The sequence below is a fragment of the Haliotis cracherodii genome, unplaced genomic scaffold (genome assembly GCF_022045235.1).
Source record: "Haliotis cracherodii isolate W230 unplaced genomic scaffold, xgHalCrac1.p SCAF_14, whole genome shotgun sequence".
NCBI classification, from domain to species: domain Eukaryota; kingdom Metazoa; phylum Mollusca; class Gastropoda; order Lepetellida; family Haliotidae; genus Haliotis; species Haliotis cracherodii.
In genome coordinates this window covers 17174587-17193914 of record NW_027266269.1, presented here as the reverse complement: position 1 = coordinate 17193914, position 19328 = coordinate 17174587, and the positions used below count along the sequence as shown (strand labels likewise).

Sequence of the window (19328 nt, the reverse complement as noted above, 5' to 3'; positions counted from 1 at the left end):
TCAAGATAAAACGCCAACAGCCGACACAACGTTGAGAACATCATAAAAATTGTCTAGTCTCTTCACCCAAAGGGGACCGTGTCTACAGGCAGACCCGTGCCTGTACTGTAGAGGATGCGGCGCTTGGTGTAGACGATGCGGTCTTTCGTGGTAGCTTGGGTCAGGAGTCCTGCACGCATGATCCGATGAGGGTTACGCACCCTGATTTTATCCCCAGACCGTTGTCCAACAATCAGGTCTTTCGGTGTATAAATGACAACACTCACACATAACGCTTCATTCATCCTATCAACGGCAACCTTAGTGTGGCGATGTATACATGACAGCACTCACACATAGTGCTTCATTCATCCTATCAACAGCCACGTTAGTGTGGAGGTGTATACATGACAACACTCACACATAGTGCTTCATTCATCCTATCAACGGCCACCATAGTGTGGCGATGTATACATGACAGCACTCACACATAGTGCTTCATTCATCCTATCAACGGCAACCTTAGTGTGGCGATGTATACATGACAGCACTCACACATAACGCTTCATTCATCCTATCAACGGCCACCTTAGTGTGACGGTGTATACATGACAACACTCACACATAGTGCTTCATTCATCCTATCAACGGCAACCATAGTGTGGCGATGTATACATGACAACACTCACACATAGTGCTTCATTCATCCTATCAACGGCCACCATAGTATGGCGGTGTATACATGACAACACTCACACATAGTGCTTCATTCATCCTATCAACGGCCACCATAGTATGGCGGTGTATACATGACAACACTCACACATAGTGCTTCATTCATCCTATCAACGGCCACCATAGTGTGGCGGTGTATACATGACAACACTCACACATAACGCTTCATTCATCCTATCAACGGCAACCATAGTGTGGCGATGTATACATGACAACACTCACACATAGTGCTTCATTCATCCTATCAACGGCCACCATAGTATGGCGGTGTATACATGACAACACTCACACATAGTGCTTCATTCATCCTATCAACGGCAACCATAGTGTGGCGATGTATACATGACAACACTCACACATAGTGCTTCATTCATCCTATCAACGGCCACCATAGTGTGGCGATGTATACATGACAACACTCACACATAGTGCTTCATTCATCCTATCAACAGCCACTTTAGTGTAGAGGTGTATACATGACAACTCTCACACATAGTGCTTCATTCATCTATCAACAGCCACCTTAGTGTAGAGGTGTATACATGACAACACTCACACATAACGCTTCATTCATCCTATCAACGGCCACCATAGTGTGGCGGTGTATACATGACAACACTCACACATAGTGCTTCATTCATCCTATCAACAGCCACCATAGTATGGCGGTGTATACATGACAACACTCACACATAGTGCTTCATTCATCCTATCAACGGCCACCATAGTGTGGCGATGTATACATGACAACACTCACACATAGTGCTTCATTCATCCTATCAACGGCCACCATAGTGTGGCGGTGTATACATGACAACACTCACACATAGTGCTTCATTCATCCTATCAACGGCCACCATAGTATGGCTGTGTATACATGACAACACTCACACATAGTGCTTCATTCATCCTATCAACGGCCACCATAGTATGGCGGTGTATACATGACAACACTCACACATAGTGCTTCATTCATCCTATCAACGGCCACCATAGTATGGCGGTGTATACATGACAACACTCACACATAGTGCTTCATTCATCCTATCAACGGCAACCATAGTATGGCGGTGTATACATGACAACACTCACACATAGTGCTTCATTCATCCTATCAACGGCCACCATAGTATGGCGGTGTATACATGACAACACTCACACATAGTGCTTCATTCATCCTATCAACGGCCACCATAGTATGGCGGTGTATACATGACAACACTCACACATAGTGCTTCATTCATCCTATCAACGGCCACCATAGTATGGCGGTGTATACATGACAACACTCACACATAGTGCTTCATTCATCCTATCAACGGCCACCATAGTATGGCGGTGTATACATGACAACACTCACACATAGTGCTTCATTCATCCTATCAACGGCCACCATAGTATGGCGGTGTATACATGACAACACTCACGCGCAGATACAGTTTTTCAGAAGAGGAGCGGAGAGTTTCGTGAGCTGGCAATTTTAGTTTAGTAATCATGAAATCTTATTGGAAATATGTCACTTAATGAGTTAGGTATAGTGTTGTTATTCGTTTAGTATTTAGAATACCTGATCACCTGTTCAGATGTATGAATGGTCATTATGTCTCTGAAAGCGGCAACTCACTCCTTAACACGAATACTGCCGTGTGATATGACTGATTAGAAATCGCGTTACACTTTCGTTCATCACACCGTTGTTATACTGCTATAGCTGAGCACTGATTACACCTTTGTGTCCAGGGCCTCGAACCCTCGGCTCATTATCACTTCCGCTCTGACTTTGATAATACGTGCATTCAGATAGTTAGACAACAGAGCAGGATGAATGCCCAACTTCCCGCCATTGTGAAGACAGAAGTGGTGCTACATAATTACTGTGGTTTACTACAACACAACAAGGAGTGACTCTCGTGCAGCTGCAAGAACTCCTCCATAGGACTCCATGGCGCGCGTTGACAGCCATCGACTGCCTGCTGCTATGTAAGTATCCCCCAGTACACACCTATGTAGTTGTAGCATGTCAGGCATTAACAGTGTATTACACTGATTCGATAAATATGGATGGTCGATGATTTAACTGTAATCTGAAGTGCAGCTTCTATGCAGGGAAAGGGTGCACAGTGAACATAGCGCGTGGGTCGTTGTCACCCCTACGTGCAATGTTGCACGGGGAAGAACATAAGGTAAAGCACAAGTTGTACTTGGAGCCATTATTGCTTATATGTTATACCCGCCTGGTAGGCTGTCGACTCAAAGTACCGATACCACATACAAGATAAGTCGGTGTATGTACACGCGAACCTCTATCTTTCAACTTTGCACTGTACACGTGGTCCGTGTGGAAGGAGAGACAGATAAGGATGTGCATGTCCCCATCGGCAACTCGCGCCAGCTGTCAAGTTTACCCCTAATGGCCAGGTGTTACATACGAACATATTGTAATATAAAAGTTAACCTTCTGCTAAACATCATTTGCCTCTGTTTAAATTGACAGCTTTATTACTTTCCTGATTCGAAATGTCCAATAAGTGACCACACAGCCAAGCCGGTCGAGCTGACGTCTTCGGGGACAGACATGGCCACTAGACCTTCAGTCTTGTTGCTTTCTTCCAGCTAGCTGTTACCCACGGCGTCTTCCCCTGACATTAGACCAAGCTGCTGTTTTATACTGCGGCCGCGTTATGCGTCTCCTGTTTGTCGTCACTCTGTCCTCTCTGAGAAGATTGTCATTCGTCTTCATTACCGCTAAGTGGTTTGGAGCATCACATGAATGTCGAGAAAAAATGGATGCTGATTTTGATTTTTGAATTTACATACACAAGGTTTACGATAGGACGTGTGAGACAGTACTTGTTCCACACTAAACAGAATTGTCAAATGCAAGAGGAGTAAAATGCCAGTAAGCAAGGTATGCGTATTAAAAAAATAATTACTTTATAGTAAAAGGGAATCAGTCATCTGAATTAAGAATCAAAGTTTGCACTACCCCATGTGTTGTAACCAAAGTGTAATATTGTCCTGAACTACATTAGTTATAACACGAGGACGCTATCCCCAGGTGTAACTCCTAAATTCCTAGACCAACTTCATACTCGTATTCTTCAAAGACGCATTGTCATTAGAGTGCCGGTAGGGATTATAGGTTATACGCTAATATGCCCTCTCTCACATAAACACAATCTGTATCATATCATGGGTGTGCATTCCGTGTGTAGACATTATTCTTTCGTTTCATAGATTCCCCGGCCCTGCATATTGAGTCTATAATCAGATCTGTATCTTAGTCAGATATGGTTGGTATCTCTGTCCCAGCATGACCATTACATACCTGAAATAAGCCCTGATAACACATTGTGTCGGGATTCGGACCAGCAGACATAGCTCACATGTATTTTTGTGTAATAACATTACTTGTGTTCGATTGTTTACTGAGATTAGCGTATTTCTGGCAACCAAGGTTAATTCCATTTAACCTGAGAACACCAGTGTTAACCAAGCACAACTTAGACAGTATCCTAAACAAATGCATAAAACACATCCTTAGATATAGGCCTAATACAAAAAGACTTCCCTGAGGAGAAACACAACAGTGTGTCATGCAGCATGTATATTGCTACAACACACAACTCTGAGATGTTAACAGGTGTTTCACATAGCTGCCGTTGTACCTGTTCTGTATAATGCATTTAACACGACAAGGAAGTTCACAATAACGCGTGGACCATCAAACAGAGATGTAGAATCAACATCACATGTTCATTATTGAGACAGTCTTACACCGACAATCGTAAGTTTCCTTGCCCTGATGCATTTAGGAATGTAGCTCGTATAAATGTTATTACCTAGATACATAGTTAATGATATTCATTAAAATCTGTTCATTAAACTCATCAGTCAGTTAGCGTGTGCTAAAATGTCATTCTTTGGTCAACGCGCGTTCACCAGAGTAACGGGCTTTTCTCATCGATCGCGTGCACTGTCAATGGCACGTGCGTCTTGTCCATATATAAAAACGTAATTGTCTCGTGACAGTGATTGGTTGTTGCCTTGAATCCACCCGAGGAGCTAACATCTTTGCACGCTGGTAACAATACTACTACTAGTGACACGTGTTTCCATAAGCCAATATTGGTACATTCACGTAGCCTGTAGTCATCCCAGATATTCCATCCAGAATATTTTAATTCATGCCTATATATTAATGGAAACGTTTTCTTCCATTCTTATCAATCATAATAATTACGACAAGATTCGGAAAGGATTCCTCGCTCGGGCGTAAAAGTCTCCCACAAGATTGACACCTCAGGGGTCCAACTGGTGAATGGTGTGTACTGATGTGTACTTAAACTAGGAATATACTTTTTCTTAAACAGTGTTAAAAGTAAATAGCATTCACACCACATTGAAATACTTTGTAAAGTCTGAAAAAATATTTTATCAGAACAGTATTTCCTGGTGCTGCTGGATCTTATTTGAAAGTCTTAGAAGCACTATGCATATATTCTGGGAATGTGCTCCCAAAGACAACATCCTTGATCTGGAGTCCACTGTAGGAATGCCCTGTACAAAGTTCCGAACTCATCAAAGAAACATATGTCTAAAGTCATCGTGCAAACTTTCATCACTCTTTTTCAGTAGTCTCAGATGAAAGTAGATCGACAGACAGAATAACCAATTCATTTTTATTTTATCTGTGATGTATTTGGAATCATTTTTTTACAAACAAGGGCGATGCTATCTTGATAATGGTTCTGTAGGTTCTGTGGTTGGACAAGACATACAAAGAAGGCTGTAGAACATAACGACATGTTGAGCTCGTCATCATACAAGTTGGAAGACTTACAACCAGAGTGATTTCAAGCTTGCGAGGTTTCAATTTTATCCAAATCATATCGAATTTAATGTTGAATTATTGACTTCGCTTGTTGTTTGTATTCAGCATGAATGTAACCATGTCAAATATCCTTTGGTTATCGGTACTTCCTGGTGCGGGCATCCGTTCTACTGCATACCTTCTACTCCTGTGAATCATGTGTGGGGCAGTTATGGTCACATGGATTGACTACTTGCTGTCGCTGTAACATTGGTCTCACTGCTCCGAAAATATATTAAAGGAGGGGATTAAAAGGTGACAACACATACATGAAAAGAACATTGATGTTTTCAAGTTGGTTGTAGATTAGATGTCCAGGGATACTATACTTGGTACTTTCCTCACTCCAGAAGAGTCGTGCCAGAGTACGATGCTCGTGGGGTCGAATCCCCGGTTTTTATTCTTGGTGCAGGGCTCCAGATTATATGTCAAGCCATTTAGCATTTACTCATAATCAGGTTATCATTCACATTGAGTATTTGATATCTTTCTTTCGAAATCCAATACATGTTTACTCCCTTTGGTCCAGTCGATTGGGTAGTTTTAAACCAACGAGGAAACATTTTTAAAAATAATTCTGCTTAAAATACTGTTTCAGGTGACTTCTAATTTTCTTCTGTTCACGTGCAGCCCCAAGTGTGTCGCCCGTCGCCAACTCACAACAACGTGCCTCTCTTACACTTAGTGAGTCGTATCACGTATGTTCAGTATCATCTTCCCGAGGCAAGGGCGTTAACTGATTATACAAGTCCAGTTTCCACCCTTGCCGAAGTCGACTGGAATTTCCAGGCTCGATCGTAGCGCCACCAGTGGCTATTACAAGGTAAGTCCCTTCTATTGAAGAATCCTGCCTATTGACCAATCAGATTTCATCTCTCGTATCACGTGCATTTGATTCAAACAAAATGGAGGCGCCCAATCAAGACGATCTGCTCGATAGTCAAGATTTGTGTTGTAATTGAGTGGGTCTTATCTCGCGAGGTGCATCGAATCAGGTGAGCACCATGATTAAAAACATGAAAGAATTTGCAAAATATGTCCACGCCCAGTTTTACACATGCTTTGCAAATCCTGCAGTCGACCGAAATCTGTACGTTGAAATCCATGTTACTTTAAGTGGCATTTAGAAGTTGGCGTGATGAAGGAAGACAAGTTCTATGGATGAACAACTTCTTTATTACAATTAGTGCGACGTTTCGGTGTAGATCCTAACACCTTTATCACTTGCTTGATATAGGTGTTAGGATCTACACCGAAACGTCGCCCTTATTGTAATAAAGAGGTTGTTCATCCATAGAACTTGTCTTACGAAATCCATGTTGTTTAGAAACCGGATTTCTAGTTTGTTACGCGATTTTGATTGGACTATGCATGGACTCGTTAGCACAGCCAAAATGTAACTCCATAATACAGCCTGATTCGGCAAGGATGGAAACTGGACTTTTACAGTCAGTTAACTCCCTCGCCTCGGGAAGCTGGTGCATTATTCACTGCAGCACAGTTTGTGTATTGGCGATGCCTGCATTCGACCAGGAAATAATAATGTGTAACGATGTTCGGGTTGACAAGCTGAAAAGTCTACGCCGGGTAATTACTCAGTTTGGTTTTTGGAATGTTTCGTGCGTATTAACTCCAAATTAGTCGGGTTATTGTTCTCACAAAGACGCATTTGATCTGGAACTCCGTTTGTGATGTCCGCCCCATGCCCATGCTCGTGCGTTTAGCAGAGATGTCTTATGTTTATAGAAAGAAATCATTTTTATAAAAGTGTTAAACATCTAGGACCTGTCACACTATGGTCATTCCTCTAACATTAAGGTGGGATATAACGCAGATACTGTTCAATGCGGCTTTCAACCCAACGCACTCACTCATCCGAGGATCTACCTGGCAGAATCACCAATGTTATTTAGAGAAAAACATTACAGGTATATTTCGTATAAGTTTAGTAGTATCCTGTACTGTTTATGCTTGTTTCTCTAGTTTCACACAACAGCGGAGATGACATCGACAGCCCTGGTGTACATGCTGGTGGCGAGAGATGTCGCCCTGATGTCACTGCCCGGACCCTTCCGGGCCAGCAGCAAGCTCCACTGTGGCCAGCTCTGCTCCTCCGTGTCCTCCACCTGCTTCTCCTTCTACTACCGCGACAGTGACGGACTCTGCAGCCTCGTGGACGGCCTCGTCAGACCCGACATCTCCCAGACAGTCCTCAGCACTGGCTATAAGTACTACAGTCGAGCAGGTGGGCTGTAGGCGTGTGTGATGGACCGATGTCACTCACATCCAGCAGTACCTCCAATCTATTGTCATAGATACCCTGGACAAGTCTCTGCATAGCTTTGTCACCTATCCAAAGAAATTCTGTCACACAATAATTTGAAACGATATGTAACGCGGGCGCGTGGCGATAGCCACAGCACACACTTGAAACGTTTTGATTACTACATGTGTCAGTAACATGTTATTGCCTCGTCAAATTGGTCAATGTTAACACTATAGATGGAATTCAACCCATATAACTAGCAGTCCCTCGTCCTACACAGGTCAAGTGTCCTGGGTCCACTTGCAGAAAGCGATCTTAGCGCTAAGACTATCGGAAGCCTATGTTAAAGTATGGGAGTTACGATCATCTTAGCGCTAAGATCTCTTTGTGCAAGTGTCCTCGTCAAGATTGCTGAGAGACCGGTGACTAGAATTACTTATCGGTCTTGAGACTGATATCCAGTGATACCCTGAACACATATTTATGAATTAAACTTCGGAATTCCTTTATTAGACATGTAGACACAGATGGGTATCAAGGCCTATCAATTAAACCTGGCAGCAGACTGTTTCTTCTCGTGGTAACTTGGACATCCAATGTGATAGAAGTGAGTGAGTGAGTGAGTATGGTTTTACGCCGCTTTTAGCAATATTCCAGCAATATCACGGCAGGGGACACCACACATGGGCTTCACACATTGTACCCATGTCGGGAATCGAACCCGGGTCTTCGGCGTGACGAGCGAACGCTTTAACCACTAGGCTACCCGACCACCCCTCAATGTGATGTAAAGGAATCCCAGCATATCCCAAGGCTTGTCTCCTAAACGTAGGCTGACACGTAGTGACATGACTGAAATACTGTTAAACATCTCTCACTCACTCACTCACTCACTCAAGTGACTGTACTTGTATTCATTATTAATAAAATTGATGACCAGTATGGATTACAGATCCGTGCATCTCGTCTTTTACCTTCGTCGACGTGTACAACATCTGCATCAAGGTGATTGTCCAGAAAATGACCTTCGAGGCGTCCCGCAGCATCTGCCAGCAGTATGGGGCCGACCTAGCTATGCCCAAGGATGAATATGCGCTGTCATTCCTCACCACAGTAGTGCAAGGATGTACGTATACACTCCCTCCTTCACAGTGACCCCCCCCCCCCCCCCACACACACACACACACACACACTTACACCCATGGTGTCATAATGTACGTATACACTCCGTCCTCCACAGTGACACCCCCACCCCCACCCCCACCCCCACCCCCACCCCCACAAACACCCATGGTGTCATAATGTACGTATACACTCTGTCCTCCACAGTGGAGGGTGGAATGGTGTACTGATATGATAATTGTGTCTACGTATGTGAAGTACTTACAATGTGTTATTGTTTTTTCATAGACCTTTCATGTTTGAACGTTGTGGCCTTTCAGTGGGCTCCAACACTTACCTCGGGGGCGAAGAGGTGGCAAGCGTGTGGCGCTGGCTGGACGGGGCGATTATCCCCGACATGGCCAAACATTTGGTAGATCAGACATGCCTGGAGATCACCAAGGGTGGAGCCATGAACCCGTCCCCCTGCTCCAAAAAAAAGTCCTTCATCTGCGAGATCGCCATGCCCAAAATAGCTGGCGACTTCCAACTGTAGCTGGCCGCTCTTGCCAAGAGCTGAAGATTCTTTCTGTAAAGCTTGTTGTTGTGTAATGCAGGCCAACGACCATAACGATACTCATTCAAAAAGGGAAACATTCAAAACTGTCTCAGAATATAACTTCATTATATATTACGTCCCGACCTTTTCGCAGTTCACAGACCGCTTCGGTCATCCCCCGGGAGATGACAGTGAAAACTGAGTGCACGCTGGTCCATTGACCGGCTTGAGCATGGTACTAGTATCGAGCATGAAACATGTAGTTTATTACTCAAATGAGTTAAGGATCTTTACCTATTTTTAGTAGGATAACTTTAAATAGGAAAGCATTTGTAAACTCAAATTTTAATGCATGCATTGTAAATTGATGAAGCTGCCGCAAGGTGTGTGATTGCAGACATTGTTGTGGACCACAAGTTGCGTTGGTACAAGGACATGGTTCATGGTTGTTTGTTAAGTTCTGAGAAGGAACTGCGTAATTGTGCAATATGACGTCTTTGAGGTATATCCGCAAAATCAAGTGTCAGCTGAGCAAATAGTTTCGCTGTGACAAATCAGTAAAATAAGCTGTGGTCCGTGACCTTTGGAAAGTGGACAAAGTAACTGCAGAACAAAGGGTTTAACACCAAAAGCCACCACGGGAGGATGCCCCTTGCCGGGAGAGCCTTGAAGACGACCCCCGTCCTGGAAGGCCTGTCACTTCAGCAACACCAGAAGTGATCCAGGCAATCCACGATATATATGGTGATGACTAACAGGCCAATGACTGAGCGTCATATTGCTAGCTCAGTAGGCATTTCCCAGGAGAGAGTACATTCATTCATCAAAGAAACTTGTTTATTAGAACTTGTCAACCAATCCTTGTGGATAATTTCTTCTCAACATAGTACCTGGTGTATTCTCCTTCCGCGAGCCCCGATTACACATATTGACTGTGCACCCTAGAGTACGAATAATTTCAGCTTAAATCGACAACTTTACAAAACTGTGATGAATTGAGTAATAAACAACATAATATGGCTGACGTTTCATAACTCGTCATTTTACTATTCCAGTCTCGTTCCAGGAGGTTTCAGAGACAGAACAGACACCATACTTGGAATACACTGGGTAAATGTGCCACAGCACTGGTTCAAGGAAGCCCTCCGCATCCTCTCAAAACGCATATATTCCAGCACGCACGCACGCAAGAACTCACGCACACACGACGAATCCAGAGTAGTCATATATAATACCAGGCACTCAAACAGCCCATTCAAGTAACAATTAGCTAGTGAGGCAAGTGTTAATGTCATCAGGCCTGATAATCAATATATAATGTTAGCCCAAGATAATCAATCTCGAATATCTGCCGAAACATCTTTCATTATGGGTAAAAGGCAAAAGGCAAAATAGTGAAAGCATGCTCTTGGCTCCTTCGTATCATGTATTGACAGACAATTCAACAAATATACTATCCTTTAATGTTTTCATTTCAGAGACTAAATGTGAGCCTAATCTAGCGTAAAGTAGTCATTAACATCCGTAGGGCTGAAACTTTTATGGGAAAATAAAAATATCTAAGACTGGATTTGTTATTTAATTGTTTTTGTGCATAAAATGTTGCACTGACAAAACTCATGTGTTCCGTATGATGGTATATCTCAATAGGGAGACCCTCTGCACATGTACTGTCAGTCATTGGACCTCTTGATGACGTCATCAAGTTGTTGACAGTGGAAATCATATCTTGGCCTTGCCATATCACAACCACAGAGGCAGAGTTCGATTCACAATTCCAATCAAGGAGTGGGCCATGGCTCCCATCACACACTGCATGAGTCTGTAGACCCCTATCTCAGGGCAGGCACACAGGAAAGGGTACCCGACACGCCACGTAATGCTACACTTCCCTAGTGCGGGGAGACCCATCCTGTAAGTGGACAATATCATTGTCGCATTTCAAAACATCATAGTTTCTTATACATCTTTTCAAATTGTTGTTGCTGAGCACAACAAACTGGGTATACTGATTTGGTGCAGGGCATTCATTACCATTCTACAATAATACAGCAGTTGTTTCGTTTCTTTGTTGCGTTCGTTTATCGGCGTCATGAGTACCCGAACGGAGTGAAGAACGAGCAGGACACGCTTGACGTTTTCAATAATAATCTTCTGCAAATCTGAAGACAATGCTCAATGGTGACTGAGAATAGGTTGGCAAGAGGCAGTATTTCCACTAAAACGAGCTGTAGCAGTGACCATTTTGATTTTTTAAAATGTTTACTTTGTTGAAGACGATGACACGCAGGACATATTGAAAATGATAATTCTTTAAGTCCAATACTAATGGACAAGTGAAGAAACCCTTGACTGAAACTCTGAGGACATTCATAATGGCTACTAATAATGCACTAATGTCGATATTACAAAGGTATCTGTGAACGGCAAGTTTCTGTTTTGACCTTTGCCTGATTGGCTTTAATTGTACTCTAAGTGTGTCTTAATGATCACGTTTTTGTTTTCTGGTATAAATAGCCCTGTTTATATAACTACCAGTGTTCTTTGAACGGTTTCTGAGTTCCTGGTGGCTCATTTGTTACAATGCATGTCCCCGACACTGTTGTTACAATGCAAGTCCCCGGCACTGTTGTTACAATGCATGTTCCCGACACTGTTGTTACAATGCATGTCCCTGACACTGTTGTTACAATGCATGTTCCCGGCACTGTTGTTACAATGCATGTTCCCGGCACTGTTGTTACAATGCATGTCCCCGACACTGTTGTTACAATGCATGTTCCCGGCACTGTTGTTACAATGCATGTCCCTGACACTATTGTTACAATGCATGTCCCCGACACTGTTGTTACAATGCATGTTCCCGGCACTGTTGTTACAATGCATGTTCCCGACACTGTTGTTACAATGCATGTTCCCGGCACTGTTGTTACAATGCATGTCCCTGACACTATTGTTACAATGCATGTTCCCAGCACTGTTGTTACAATGCATGTTTCTGGCACTGTAACTCTGGCATGTTCCTACACGTTTCTGACACTTGTAGTATACACGATCAGTATATATCAACAAATCAACTAAACAAAAACAACATTTTACTGTTTAATTTCAAAATGGCTGGCATGAATTAAAATACATTCATTCTACTACACATTACACTGTTAGGTGTGCATGATACCACCATGGGTTGTGTTGCTCTAACAAGCCTCCACTACAGTCCTCTAGCAATGCTACAGCCACCACCATGCAGGTGCATCTCCCTGTCCCCACACGGACCACAGCCCACTTCACTACAGTAAAAGCTTTACATAATATTGCTAGTTAGTACTGGGATATAATGTCCCCCGCCCAGCACATGCGGGGTGGGGCTGCTGTATGTGGGCCCCAGTCACGGGCCCTTCTGTGTGCTTGGGGGACTCACGATACAAGCTCACACACATTTGTAAGTTACTACACATAGAAAAAAAATAGAAAAGTATACAGGAGAGTTGAAAGACAAGGTATTATTCAGAAGTCCCTTTAGGCGATATGAATAAACATGCATACTGAATTAGAACTATTACGGTTAGAAGGCAGGTTGCAGGCCGCCGACACTGATGGGGGTAAATACCGGGACTGGACTAAAGCTGAATTCCTGTTACAGGGAGGGACATGAACAAGAAGTTGAAGGGAGCTCAGGGGTCAGGAGTAGGGTCATTATTTGTGACAGCTAGAAATGAGATCAACTGACACATGTTAAGTTTTTTCATCACACCTCAAACATCATTTAAGACTTGAAACCTTTAAATCCCATAAAATACAACGCTACAGAAAAGGGAGAAAAAAATTGAAAATGCAGAAAGCATAGCATTTTGGGATTTCATCATTTTTTTTATCGAAGCACAACTACCCCGGTATACCTAGGCCTGCAAGTTGCAAACATATTGACACATTATGCTGTTCAAATTTGCCCATAAATAAATCCTTCATGACCAAAAGGTAATACTTGTATGGAGTATGTGACAGGCTGGATGAGGCCTGAAGCTGGACCTGTCTCATTGGGGCGACATACTGGAGCACTACCATGCCTCACATAGGGAAATATGCTGCCTTCAAAAGCATTTAAACTATAAAATCACAACAAAGGAAAATAAAACTCAAGAAATCAGTTCCACTAAAATATACAGAATCTTACAACAAAGTGTCATAAAACTTGAATTATATCAAAAGAAATTAAATAACATCACACTGTATAGATAATCATTTTTGCATGATGTTCAGCTAATACCCTGTCACAACTCTAGAGAGTAGCAGACGACACACACACAACAGACAGGGGCACTGCTTGGTCTGCATAGCTACACTTGGTGCAAGCTCTCCCAGAACCTAGCTGTGATTTACCCACAACGCTGGTGAATGAGGCTTGTGGCTGCGTCTCCGTGTAGAGCCAGCCAAGCCAAGCAACCAGGGGGAATACTGCTGGAACAGTCGGTTGAACCATGAGACCTCGCCCTGGCTCCCTCACCAATACTGGTGTAAGGCCAGGCAGAGTTCAGCAGCTTGCATATTGACGAATGTCAGCAAAATCGTTCAATTCAACACTATATTCATATAATGTTTTCATACATTTTATAAAGATGTACATGATCGCTTCATGTACAAATATTAACTAAAATATTAACACCCCAAATAGCATAATATATATTTCATATATGCCTGAAACTGCTTGTCACACAAAAAACTGTGGAATAAATGACAGCAGAGTAGACATAGATATACGACAGTGTGTGATCCGGGCAGACTACCTAGATGGAAACAAGCAAATGAATAGCACCATAGGTGAAGCAGAACACATGCATATGTAGCACAACACACAATATTGCTGGGGTGGTTATATAAGGCGATAACACAAGAACACCTCTTGTTCTAACAACTGCTTTGAATCCTGTCCATTACATTCATTTAATCACTGTGACATACATTTCATTATCTACCAGATTCAAGAATGCAAGGTTTCTCCCAAACACTTGGCAAGACAGGAAATGTGACATGATGTGCACGTTGTTCACACAGGACTGAGCATTGTCAGGGCTACCACAGGAATACTCCACAACACACTCTCGTGTGGGTCGGGATAACAAATCAAGCATCTAAACAATGACTAGTCTTCAAAACAAAAGAAACATGGACATGTCGCTGACAGACAGCTGGACACAACCATCAGCTACAACATTCTTGGCTTTCATTACTTTTACAGCTATTCCATGGCAACATAGGGGTTGATGGGACTGTTTAGAACAAAATAGACTGGCTCAAAACAAGGGGACATTAGCACTACTCAGTTGAAGTAGATAGCACTACAGCATTTACCAGACAAGCTTTACCCTGATGTGTCGATTAATATCATTTATTGACATATATATTCTCTATCCCATGTGGGGCCAAATCATGAAAATATCATATCTGCCATTGTTTCATCAAACGGATTTCAGGTAATCTTGTCTTTCACCGTAGTCATGAATACAAGACACAACCTTTCAGACATAGAGAGTACAGGTCGGCACTTCATGCAAACACAGAGGAGTGTACTGGGCTCCCCAGCCTGCCCAGCCTGGCTGCACTGGACTCCAGCCAAGGAAGAAGGACTTGGTTCTGACAGCTCCTACACACATTACTTCATTCTGGCCATAGCCTCTTCAATCTTTGTGACGATTCGCTGGAAGAAAACCCACAATAATTTCATGAAATAAGTACCATGTAGACACAGCAACACATGCATTGTATTACATAACACATACCAGGCACACCTTGTATAGTTTGAAAGTTGTAGCTGACATGATGATTGTTTGTAACTTTATATTCTGTTGCACTTTCCTGGTATAAGTGTGTATATTACACATATAGTTGTGGTGCATTACGAGAAGAGTAAAGGACAGCTTGACCAGTACTTGTTGAAATATCCAGTGTCATAGTTTACATTTGTAATGTACTTTGTTCATAAATGATATTGAGTGAGCTCCTGTTGGATTTATAGAGGTTATCACGCGAGTGTGTTTGGGGATGGTAAATATCCTGCATTAGGAATAAACATTGTATTTAGCGAGCCTTTATAGTGCTAGACCCCTGAAATACTATGCCACAGTTTAACATGGACACCCCACTTAGATACAGAACACTGTCTCCGAGCAGACCCGTCCTTGTTTTATCCCCTTAAAACCAAGCACAATCTTTTAATGTATTTTGGTATGAAGCGGCCGAGGATATTTACCATCCCCAAACACACACTCTAACCCTAGTTTATGAGACGTCACGACCACAGTCAGACGTTGACAGTCGATCTGTCCTGTCATAACGTTAAGAAGTGTAGTCAGATGTACACACAGCGACAAAACAAAACATGGTAACAATTCAAACATATTTCGGCCAAATCCAACTATTTTCATTTGTGGAGAAGGTTTCAAGCACATATATGACTGCTGATGCCCTCATAAAATTGTTTCGAAATTTATATCTACAAGGTTGCCAAAACTTATAAAATGCCTTAGCTACGTCACATTTAGACACTGATTTTCAGTATATTAGATTGTTCTTTTGATAATGATAGCAATTATCCCTGTAGTTTATCCAGATTCCCGATGGTTAATTCTGACTCGATTGCCGAATGACGAGGGCGACGCCATGTTTGTTTATAAACAGTGAAAGTAGTCCCTACTTGACCTTTGATATTTGCATCTCTATCCGCATATGACCCCAACGGATATCGTTTTTATCCGTTGGCTTTATCCTGCCGAGAAACCTACCCATTGTATGATAAACAGGAATATCGGAATCTGTGTTTGATTCTTTTGTTAAAAATAACTTTTGTCAGCACCAATATTATGGATTATTGTTTTGTAAACAATATTCAAGCAACATGGTTTCTTTTCAGATATGAATGGTCATTTGCCCTTCATTAAGAAGCCATTTTTTTCCTATTGGACCAGAAGGGGCATACATTCCTAAGACAGGTGAGCAATACCTACACATGTCACTGTCCATGTCTCCCGTCTTGTACACAAGCCAATTTGTAGGTAGAATTTGTTGGTATTGAAACCACTTAAATGTACATGACTATGTACACCTAAACGGTGTAGGATTTTAATGTTCATGATTTGCTTCGCAGATTTCACATCTTAGCAGGAAAGTAATGGTTCTTGGTAATCATGTCCATAATTAGTTTTTAGAAATATTGGGAACATTTCATGGTTTGTAACAGATGAAATAATTGATGGTAAAATTGGGTTACTAAGTTTCTTCAGCTTCTGGATGTTCTGTTGTCGACAGTATTCCGATAGAGTGGATCAGGCTCATTAGTTGACATAATTAATTTTAATGTTATAATTCTCCATGATTGTACAAATGATGGAGAGCGTCCCTTTTCATCAACATCATAAATATATCTAATGCCTTGTTTGGACCATGATCGGTAGACAACCGTTTCCTTCACCACATGTACCTTATTATTGAGCCTGGCCCCACATGGCTACTGTTGTATAGTAAGTGCAGTCTTCATTCTTATACTGGCACTCTTAACTTCCAGGACTCATTGCCTCAAATGGGGTTAACATCGCAGTCAAGCTGATTGCACTTATATATATATATAGTGACCTTGCATGCCTGTACTTGTCCAGGTGAGGTGAGGTGAGGTGAAATGGGGTTTAACATTGCGTCCAAGATTATTGCACTTATATAAGCGACATGCACGCATGTGTGAGTGCCTGTGTGGGTCTGCTTTTACTAGTCCAGACTGATGCCGATTTATAGTGCTAGCCTACTGAGATCCCATGCAGTTTAACATGAATACCCCACGCAGACACAGTGTACTGACTCCCAAGTCGACCAGTCCTTGTTTTAGCATCTTAATGCCGGGTTTACAACAAGTACCATCTTTTAACGTCTTTTAGTATGATGCGGCTGGTGACTGAACCCTGGAACTTCTGCTTTTTGGACGGACGTTCTACCGCTAGACCATTGAGGCAGTCTATTTCTCCAGACTTCTGTCGCATTTATAGTGCTAGACCCATGAAATACTATGCCACAGTTTAACATGGACACCCCACTTAGATACAGAACACTGTCTCCGAGCAGACCCGTCCTTGTTTTATCCCCTTAAAACCAAGCACGATCTTTTAATGTATTTTGGTATGAAGCGGCCGAGGATCGAACCCCCGACCTTCTGATGGTCGTGTTAAGTTCTTTGTCGAGATACACAAATCAGAAATGCCTGTCTGAATACTTTGCTAACTCGTCCCCAGAATTTAGAAGCCACAACACTGATTGGCTTATTAGGAAGTAAACTTGGCGCGACCTATGGCTGTGTCATCAGATCTTCATAAGATTGATGTACATGGTGTCCAATTAGATAAACATTTGGTATCCATGTGAGGTTTGTAATTTATACCCACTAACAGAAGTAATGTATAATGTATGTTTCCTGCACTGTTTGATAAAAGCCTCATCAACATTCCCAAGACGAACATTTACATATTTTGCAGCTTTACTGTGTTTGCTGATAACAACTTTCAAAGTTACCTCAGCAGTGGCTGGGTCAGAGATAGGCACTTCCTTCTTAGAGGAACTACTGCCAAAAAACTTCTTCTTCTCCTTCTCCTACAACAAGAAAATACATAACTTATAACATACTGATAGAAATCAGTCTCACATCTACATCATAGATCTCAGTCTCCCACAAATAACACAGATCTCAATCTCCCATCCATAAAACAAATCTCAGTCTTCCATCCATAACATATTTGAGTCTGCCATCAATAGTACAGATTTCAGTCTCCCATCTATAACACAGATCTCAGTCTCGCATCTATAACACAGACTTCAGTCTCCCATCTATAACACAGACTTCAGTCTCACATCTATAACACAGACTTCAGTCTCACATCTATAACACAGACTTCAGTCTCCCATACATAACACAGACTTCAGTTTCACATCTATAACACAGACTTCAGTCTCACATCTATAACACAGACTTCAGTCTCACATCTATAACACAGACTTTAGTCTCACATCTATAACACAGACTTCAGTCTCCCATACATAACACAGACTTCAGTCTCACATCTATAACACAGACTTTAGTCTCACATCTATAACACAGACTTCAGTCTCACATCTATAACACAGACTTCAGTCTCACATCTATAACACAGATTTCAGTCTCACATCTATAACACAGACTTCAGTCTCACATCTATAACACAGACTTCAGTCTCACATCTATAACACAGACTTCAGTCTCACACACATAACACATTTGAGTCTGCCATCAATAGTACAGATTTCAGTCTCCCATCTATAACACAGATCTGTCTCACATCTATAACACAGACTTCAGTCTCCCATACATAACACAGACTTCAGTCTCACATCTATAACACAGACTTCAGTCTCCCATACATAACACAGACTTCAGTCTCACATCTAAAACACACATCTCAGTCTACCACCTACAACACAGATCTCAGTCTCCCATACATAACACAGATCTCAGTCTCACATCTATAACACAGACTTCAGTCTCACATCTATAACACATATTTCAGTCTCACATCTATAACACAGATTTCAGTCTCACATTTATAACACAGACTTCAGTCTCCCATATACAACACAGATCTCAGTCTCCCATACATAACATAGATTTCAGTCTCACATCTATAACACAGACTTCAGTCTCACATCTATAACACAGACTTCAGTCTCCCATACATAACACATTTGAGTCTGCCATCAATAGTACAGATTTCAGTCTCACATCTATAACACAGATCTCAGTCTCA

General features: G+C 42.1%; 2 protein-coding genes across 5 annotated transcripts in view; one reads left to right on the top strand and one right to left on the bottom strand.

Annotated features, from left to right (window-relative positions):
- Window positions 1-6274: 6274 nt before the first annotated feature.
- LOC139460593 (uncharacterized) lies at window positions 6275-9689 on the top strand. The gene is made up of 4 exons (XM_071242060.1): window positions 6275-6410; window positions 7571-7832; window positions 8806-8979; window positions 9296-9689. The coding sequence occupies exons 2-4, from the start codon at window positions 7589-7591 to the stop codon at window positions 9508-9510; spliced, it is 633 nt and encodes a 210-aa protein (XP_071098161.1). The 5' UTR covers window positions 6275-6410; window positions 7571-7588; the 3' UTR covers window positions 9511-9689.
- Window positions 9690-12602: 2913 nt separating this feature from the next.
- Window positions 12603-19328, bottom strand: part of LOC139461037 (intermembrane lipid transfer protein VPS13A-like) — a 142129-nt gene continuing 135403 nt past the window's right edge. For all 4 annotated transcript variants that reach the window (XM_071242534.1, XM_071242536.1, XM_071242537.1 and 1 more), the window contains 2 exons: window positions 18064-18141; window positions 12603-15208 (listed from right to left, as the gene is read on the bottom strand). In XM_071242534.1, the coding sequence (XP_071098635.1) occupies window positions 15164-15208; window positions 18064-18141 (123 nt within the window). In that variant the 3' untranslated portion in view covers window positions 12603-15163. The remainder of the gene's footprint in view (window positions 15209-18063; window positions 18142-19328) is intronic.

Bases quoted from the DNA above. Each gene is read 5' to 3' on its own strand.
- LOC139460593 (XM_071242060.1), top strand. From the start codon at position 7,589: ATGACATCGACAGCCCTGGTGTACATGCTGGTGGCGAGAGATGTCGCC. The intron at 7,833-8,805 runs GTGGGCTGTAGG...TATGGATTACAG, and splicing joins TAAGTACTACAGTCGAGCAG to ATCCGTGCATCTCGTCTTTT. The intron at 8,980-9,295 runs GTACGTATACAC...GTGGCCTTTCAG, and splicing joins CACCACAGTAGTGCAAGGAT to TGGGCTCCAACACTTACCTC.